The sequence below is a fragment of the Salvelinus fontinalis genome, chromosome 24 (genome assembly GCF_029448725.1).
Source record: "Salvelinus fontinalis isolate EN_2023a chromosome 24, ASM2944872v1, whole genome shotgun sequence".
NCBI classification, from domain to species: domain Eukaryota; kingdom Metazoa; phylum Chordata; class Actinopteri; order Salmoniformes; family Salmonidae; genus Salvelinus; species Salvelinus fontinalis.
This window is the reverse complement of record NC_074688.1, coordinates 25,292,268-25,301,048: the sequence shown is the minus strand read 5'-3', so window position 1 is coordinate 25,301,048 and position 8,781 is coordinate 25,292,268. Positions and strand designations below refer to the sequence as shown.

At 46.8% G+C, this 8,781-nt stretch overlaps 1 protein-coding gene across 1 annotated transcript; it reads left to right on the top strand.

Annotated features, from left to right (window-relative positions):
- Positions 1 to 7,511: 7,511 nt before the first annotated feature.
- LOC129822501 (odorant receptor 131-2-like) lies at positions 7,512 to 8,537 on the top strand. The gene has a single exon (XM_055880819.1). It carries the CDS (start codon positions 7,515 to 7,517, stop codon positions 8,535 to 8,537), a length of 1,023 nt encoding a protein of 340 aa, XP_055736794.1. The 5' UTR covers positions 7,512 to 7,514.
- The last annotated feature ends 244 nt before the right edge of the window (positions 8,538 to 8,781 follow it).

Genomic DNA, 8,781 nt, shown 5'->3' with positions numbered 1-8,781 from the left:
ATGACATAATGATTTATTAGACAAGACGAACACTGACACGAAATACACTTGATAATTCTACAAAACAACAAATGACGTACACACACCTGAACATAAGAACTACATGACACGAAGAACGCATGAAACAGGAACAGACTACATAAACCGAACAAACGAACAAACAAACCGAAAACAGTCCCGTGTGGCGCAATGTACATAGACACAGGAGACAACCACCCACAACAAACAGTGTGAAAACACCTACCTTAATATGGCTCTCAATCAGAGGAAATGAAAACCACCTGCCTCTAATTGAGAGCCATATCAGGTCACCCTTTTAACCAACATAGAAACACATAACATAGACTACCCACCCAAACTCACGCCCTGACCGTCAAACACATACAAAATAACAGAAAACCGGTCAGGAACGTGACAAGGTGGATGAGGGCGGTGTAGAGTGCAATTGAGATTGTGTCATCTATGGATCTGTTGGGGTGGTATGCAAATTGGAGTGGGTCTATGGCAGGGATGGGCAACTCTAGTCCTCGGGAGCCATAGTGGTGTCACACGTTTTCCCAATCCCTAGCAAACAGCTGATTAATCTAATTGCATTCTAAACTGAAGATCATGATTAGCTGACTTTTGGAGTCAGATGTATTATTCATAGAGGCTGCTGTCTTGCAGAGTCATTTGAGATTATTTATTGATGTGAGGTACTTTGATTACATAGACATCACGGGACCAGAATCAAAGCCACTTGTCTATGGCCTAAGGGATGAAAATATATATTATTTTACATTGAGATACTATGTACTTTGTGGGTTGAATAAGAGAATTTCTCAAAATGTGTTGATATTTAAATAGCTGATTACAGAGAAATAACTTTAAATTGCATCATGCACTGACAAATACTGTTTCAGATTTAGATATATAAAACATGATTTGCTACAGCACTGTAACAGGGTGTTGGTATTATTTATCATTATCACGTGATCTTGTGGTATTGAAATGCACTTTTCTTTGCCAAGACATCAGACAATTATGTACTGTGTTAATGTCTTGGTATATTTGCACAACTCTGTTACATGTGCTTGTGTATGTGTTTAGGCCTACAGCATCAATCATTATGTGCATTGTCTTCTAATTTCAGAAACAAAATGTCATAACATAAACCACGTATGTAATTTCAAAGATTGAAATTGATCAGGAGAATAATAAAGCCCCCCAGGTCCCCATAAAGAAAATTAGCAAGGAAATCAATTATTTACTGTAGTGGCGTCTGATAAAGTGCACTTGATTTGATCTTTATGCCAGCTACATCTGGTATCCCATCCAGAGACTGACCAGAACTGACCCTGCTTAGCTTCAGAGGAAAACCAGCAGTGGGATGGATGCAGGTTGTTATGTGGCTGGAATGAATGTGCCATGACCTGCAACTGGGGAAAAGGCAGGTGTCACGATCGTGTGGCGGATTAACGGACCAAAATGCAGCTTTTGGAAAATAAGCCATCTTCTTTTATTAAACAACACGAAGATGAGCACGACACAAAAACACTTTAACAAAACAACAAAACGACCGTGAAGCTACAAACGTTGTGCACAAACAGACAGGCTACTAACGTTCTTACATAGACAATTACTCACAACCAATGAGAGCCTATGGCTACCCTAAATAAGGCTCCCAATCAGAGACAACCGAAATCAGCTGTCTCTAATTGGGAACTCATTCAGGTAACCATAGACTCTCCTAGATAACTAAACATACATAGACAACGCTAGACATCTACACTCAACACAAACCCATATACTACACCCCATAGCCCCTTTACCATATAAACACCCAAAACCAACAAAACATAAACATTCCCCATGTCACACCCTGACCTAACTAAAATAATAAAGAAAACAAAGAATACTAAGGCCAGGGCGTGACATAACCCCCCCCTTGAGGCGCGAACTCCGGGCGCACCATACACAGTCTAGGGGAGGGTCTGGGTGGGCTTCCCTCCACGGTGGCGGCTCCGGCTCTGGTCGTGATCCCCACTTCACCACAGTCCCTAACCACCTCCTTAGCTTCTTCAAAATGACCCCTCTCCACATTAAACCCATTGCATTAAGGGACAGCTCCGGACTAAGGGCCAGTACCAGGGTAAGGGCCAGTACCAGGGTAAGGGCCAGTACCAGGGTAAGGGCCAGTACCAGGGTAAGGGCCAGTACCAGGGTAAGGGCCAGTACCAGGGTCAGGGGCAGTACCAGGGTCAGGGGCAGTACCAGGGTCAGGGGCAGTACCAGGGTCAGGGGCAGTACCAGGGTAAGGGGCAGTACCAGGGTAAGGGGCAGTACCAGGGTAAGGGGCAGCTCCGGACTGAGGAATGGCAGCTCCGGACTGAGGAATGGCAGCTCCGGACTGAGGAATGGCAGCTCCGGACTGAGGAATGGCAGCTCCGGACTGAGGAATGGCAGCTCCGGACTGAGGAATGGCAGCTCCGGACTGAGGAATGGCAGCTCCGGACTGAGGAATGGCAGCTCCGGACTGAGGAATGGCAGCTCCGGACTGAGGAATGGCAGCTCCGGACTGAGGAATGGCAGCTCCGGACTGAGGAATGGCAGCTCCGGACTGAGGAATGGCAGCTCCGGACTGAGGGACTGCAGCTCCGGACTGAGGGACTGCAGCTCCGGACTGAGGGACTGCAGCTCCGGACTGAGGGACGGCCCATGGCTGGCTGACAGATCTGGCTGCTCATGGCTGGCTGACTGATCTGGCTGCTCATGGCTGGCTGACTGATCTGGCTGCTCATGGCTGGCTGACTGATCTGGCTGCTCATGGCTGGCTGACTGATCTGGCTGCTCATGGCTGGCTGACTGATCTGGCTGCTCATGGCTGGCTGACTGATCTGGCTGCTCATGGCTGGCTGACTGATCTGGCTGCTCATGGCTGGCTGACTGATCTGGCTGCTCATGGCTGGCTGACGGATCTGGCTGCTCATGGCTGGCTGACGGATCTGGCTGCTCATGGCTGGCTGACGGATCTGGCTGCTCATGGCTGGCTGACGGATCTGGCTGCTCATGGCTAGCTGACGGATCTGGCTGCTCATGGCTAGCTGACGGATCTGGCTGCTCATGGCTAGCTGACGGATCTGGCTGCTCATGGCTAGCTGACGGATCTGGCTGCTCATGGCTAGCTGACGGATCTGGCTGCTCATGGCTAGCTGACGGATCTGGCTGCTCATGGCTAGCTGACGGATCTGGCTGCTCATGGCTGGCTGACGGATCTGGCTGCTCATGGCTGGCTGACGGATCTGGCTGCTCATGGCTGGCTGACGGATCTGGCTGCTCATGGCTGGCTGACGGATCTGGCTGCTCATGGCTGGCTGACGGATCTGGCTGCTCATGGCTGGCTGACTGATCTGGCTGCTCATGGCTGGCTGACTGATCTGGCTGCTCATGGCTGGCTGACTGATCTGGCTGCTCATGGCTGGCTGACTGATCTGGCTGCTCATGGCTGGCTGACTGATCTGGCTGCTCCTGTCTGGTTGGCGGCTCTGGCGGATCCTGTCTGGTTGGCGGCTCTGGCGGATCCTGTCTGACGGACGGCTCTAGCGGCTCCTGTCTGGCTGGCGGCTCTAGCGGCTCCTGTCTGGCGGACGGCTCTAGCGGCTCCTGTCTGGCGGACGGCTCTAGCGGCTCCTGTCTGGCGGACGGCTCTAGCGGCTCCTGTCTGGCGGACGGCTCTAGCGGCTCCTGTCTGGCGGACGGCTCTAGCGGCTCCTGTCTGGCGGACGGCTCAGTGGGCTCATGGCAGACGGGCGGCTTTGCAGGCTCATGGCAGACGGGCGGCTTTGCAGGCTCATTGCAGACGGATGGCTCAGATGGCGCTGGGGAGACGGATGGCTCAGATGGCGCTGGGGAGACGGATGGCTCAGATGGCGCTGGGGAGACGGATGGCTCAGATGGCGCTGGGGAGACGGATGGCTCAGATGGCGCTGGGGAGACGAGCAGTTCAGTCATCGCTGTGCAGACGGCAGACTCCTGCCGGCTGAGGCGCACTGTAGGCCTGGTGCGTGGTGCCGGGACTGGTGGCACCGGGCTGGGGACACGCATCTCAGGGCTAGTGCGGGGAGCAGCAACAGGACGCACAGGACTCTGGGGACACACAGGAGGCTTGGTGCGTGGTTTAGACACTGGTGGTAAAGGGCTGGAGACACGCACCATATAGCTAGTGCGTGGAGGAGGCACTGGTGGTACTGGATTGGGGCGGGGAGGTGGCGCCGGAAATACCGGACCGTGCAGGCGTACTAGCTCCCTTGAACGCCGAGCCTGCCCAACCTTACCTGGTTGTATGTTCCCCGTCGCCTGACCAGTGCGGGGAGGTGGAATGACCCGCACCGGCCTATGTAGGCGAACCGGGGACACCATGCGTAAGGCTGGTGCCATGTACGCCGGCCCGAGGAGACGCACTGGTGACCAGATGCGTTGGGCCGGCTTCATGACATACGGCTCAACGCTCAGTCTAGCCCGGCCGATACGTTGAGCTGAAATGTACCGAACCGGGCTATGCACGCGTACAGGAGACACCGTGCGCTCTACTGCGTAACACGGTGTCTGCCCGTACTCTCGCTCTCCACGGTAAGTACAAGGAGTAGGCGCAGGTTTCCTACCTGACTTCGCCACACTCCCTTTAAGGCCCCCCCCAAGAAATTTTTGGGTTGTACTCACGGGTTTCCAGCCTTGTCTCCGTGCTGCCTCCTCATATCGCCTCCTCTCGGCTTTCGCTGCCTCCAGCTCTTCACGAGGGAGGCGATATTCTCCAGGTTGATCCCAAGGTCCATCTCCTTCCAATTCGTCCTCCCAACTCCAGAAATCCTGTGTAGGTAGGTCCTGTTGCCGCCTTCCATGCCGCTTGGTCCTATGGTGTGGGTAATTCTGTCACGATCGTGTGGCGGATTAACGGACCAAAATGCAGCTTTTGGAAAATAAGCCATCTTCTTTTATTAAACAACACGAAGATGAGCACGACACAAAAACACTTTAACAAAACAACAAAACAACAAAACGACCGTGAAGCTACAAACGTTGTGCACAAACAGACAGGCTACTAACGTTCTTACATAGACAATTACTCACAACCAATGAGAGCCTATGGCTACCCTAAATAAGGCTCCCAATCAGAGACAACCGAAATCAGCTGTCTCTAATTGGGAACTCATTCAGGTAACCATAGACTCTCCTAGATAACTAAACATACATAGACAACGCTAGACATCTACACTCAACACAAACCCATATACTACACCCCATAGCCCCTTTACCATATAAACACCCAAAACCAACAAAACATAAACATTCCCCATGTCACACCCTGACCTAACTAAAATAATAAAGAAAACAAAGAATACTAAGGCCAGGGCGTGACAGCAGGAAAAGCAAAGGCCAGGGTAACATAACCAAAGATAGGGAAAATTGCATGAAAGAGGGACACGTTTTATTTAATTGCGTAAAAAAAAATCACGGACGTCATTCATTTATTCTCACATTTAATAAACGATTTCCTTGCAAAATTGAGCTTTGCTATCGGCGTTTATGTTTTGTTTTAAATGTAACTATTTTTGTTAGCAATATTAAGAATGTTATTCTTGACTTCAGAAGTTTTGCTTTATATTAATGGCACAAAAGTAACTCACTCACTGAAGGATTGCACCATATAATAACAATATTACTCCATTAAAGGTGTTTAAAGCAGCAACCCTTAATTTAAACATTAACAAAGTGTTTTCCCTACAACAGTTTCAGTAAAAAGCTGAAGGATGGGGCTGGAGAAATGCAACCACTGATCATCCTTGATTAAAACATTTTTGTTTTACAATGTTTTTAGGCTATACAGTGGTTGTCTACATTTACTTTGGCGTAAAACAAGCTTATATTTTGGGTTTTGATGGGGTACGACAGTTGAACTAAGCTTATGAGGCTTTTATACATTATATTCTTAAAGGATCAATGGGTACACATCATTAATTTATGCTTTCAAAAAATGGATGTAGCAATTCCACATGTGAAAGTGAAATTTTCACATGTGAAACAGCAATTCACATGTGAGGTGAAAATATGTTATTCTCCTCACGTGAAAATGTGGTGTTAACAGGTGGACTCAATGTATTACATGTGAAAATATGGTTTCCGTGTGAAATTTTAGATCAACATGTGAAAACAGCTATTTCACATGTGAAAATACAATTTCCACATGTGAAACTGCACATTTGTCATGTATTTTTTTGTAAGGGTTGCACACGTGTATGTCAATACTGGAACTTATGTTGATCATGGCTGCTGTGTGCCTGTAGATGCACCTACAGTAGGTCATTAGTAATTCAAGCACACACCTGAGTAGTACACACAACATCTACTTTGTCATTGTACAGTCAGGAACTACACTCGCCACAGATTAACAGGGAGATCAACTGATTCTAAATCCTGTTGGTTCACACAGCTATCATGTATCATTCTGTCACGCCCTGACCATAGAGAGCCCTTGGTTCTCTATGGTGTAGTAGGTCAGGGCGTGACCAGGGGGTGTTCTAGCTCAATATTTCTATGTTTGTGTTTTGTATGGTTCCCAATTAGAGGCAGCTGGTAATCGTTGCCTCTAATTGGGGATCATATTTAGGTAGCCATTTTTCCCACCTGTGTTTGTGGGATATTGTTTTGTGTTTGTGCATGTGCACCACTACTTTCACGTTTCGTTATTGGTTTATTGTTTTTGTTTAAAGTATCACCGTAATAAAGATGTGGAACTTCAATCCCGCTGTGCCTTGGTCCGTCTTTAATCACGAGCGTGACACAATCAAGCAATACTGTGTAAAATGATCATAAGACAGGTGAAGGTGAGATGTCTTTAGAATAAAGTAAATACCATAAAATGATTTTAATAAACATCATATTACAGTCCATCTTAGATTTTGTTTTTGTATTCCAGACAACATGACAACATTTTCTCTGACAAAAGCAGTCTTTATCCCTCATGACACTTGATATAAGACTGTTTACAACTACCAGAAAAATCTGTTACGATAGCTCTTGTTCATCAACACAATAGTTGCTAGATGACTTAACTTCAACCCACATCCCTGGAGAACTCGGGCCAGTGTGGATTTTTACTATAAAGGTTTGGCACTCTGTTGTCCTAGCTTAGGGACAGGAGGAGGAGGAGACTGGGCAAGGGTCGTGTTTGACATCAATGAACCTTTTAGAGACACACATATTGATACCATAATAGGTTATAGTTATTTTACAATAGTTATTGCTGATTAATTGTTATTAAAGGATTACAGTAAAACCACCTTCTCACGTTTATTTCAGATTCTGCAGACGTTCTTTAAGGTCTAGTAAAAATATTTGTGTCTTGTGATGGTCAATGTTGGTACTGACAAATTACTATATGGCTTTTTTAAATATTTGTGTTGACAACGTTCCTGATATGGTTTCATTGTGATTGACATTGCTTTACATTTTTATCCTCTTTCTAAACAGGAAATACAATGCCGAATACAAGCCAGGGCAGTGAGGGCAGTCTTGTTCTTCCGACTGTGCAATACCAAAGACATCTGAATGACAAAGTGGTGATAGTCCAAGTGTTTATTGGCATCTTCCTCTGCATCAACTCCCTCATGATCGTGACCTTCTTTAAAAAAGAGGCCTTCTTCACCAACCCACGATACATATTCTTTGCTCACATGCTGGTTTGTGACAGTATGTTTCTGGTTCTGACTGATGTATTGCTGCTGATGAGCTACTCCAGGGTACCAATGCCAGGTGGGCTATGTATATTTCTGGTTGTGATCTTAGAAAACCTGACTGTTGCCACACCGCTGACACTGACAGCCATGAGCCTGGAGCGCTATGTAGCAATCTGCATGCCCCTGCACCACAGTGAACTTTCCACCCCGGTGAGGGCCATGCGCTGCATCCTACTCATCCAGGCTCTCAGCTCTGTTGAATGGATCATTGTGATCTCCATCCTCTTCTCGGCTGTACCTCTGAGCTTCTACACCTCTCTTCTAGTCTGCAGTTTTGAGCAGATGATTGTGCTCTCCTGGCAGGGCCACCTCAGCTCGGCTCTGTATCAGTTCTACTTCCTGGTCATGTCCGTAGTCATAGCTTTCACCTATGTGAAGATCATGGTGGCTGCCCGAACTGTCTCACCAGACAGTAAGAAGTCCACCAATAAGGGCCTGAGGACAGTTATTCTCCATGGCTTCCAGTTACTCCTTTGTTTGATTCAGTTCTGGTGTCCTATGATAGAATCGGTTATATTGAAGGTCAATTTTAATGTGTTTATTCAGGTTAGGTATATTGACTATATTATTTTTATTCTTGCCCCTCGATGTCTGAGTCCACTTGTGTATGGATTAAGGGATAAGGATTTTGTGGTGGTTATGAAATATTATGCCCTGTTTGGATATTCTAAAAAAGTATTTATATTTAATATGGACAAGCCTAATGATGTAAAGGTAAAAAACTCCCATGCACACACCTGTAAGGTAAACGCGGGCCATGTGTAATACTGAATTTGGTCTATTGAGTCAATTTTCTGTCATCTGTAAATGAGAGGATGTAAATGAGAGGATCAAAAGGTATCATATATTTCAGGTGTTTATGACCCAGTTTTGTTATGGTTATCTTATGTTATTTTAGGGGTGTCAAACATTTACGGCCTGCAGATTGATTTCACGCGTGTAAAATCAAAGTAACTTTGTGTTAATTTAGGTTTTTTTCACAGATTTTTGGCCATCCTAATCTCTGCAG

Coding starts and splice junctions, on each gene's coding strand:
- LOC129822501 (XM_055880819.1), top strand. CDS start 7,515: ATGCCGAATACAAGCCAGGGCAGTGAGGGCAGTCTTGTTCTTCCGACT.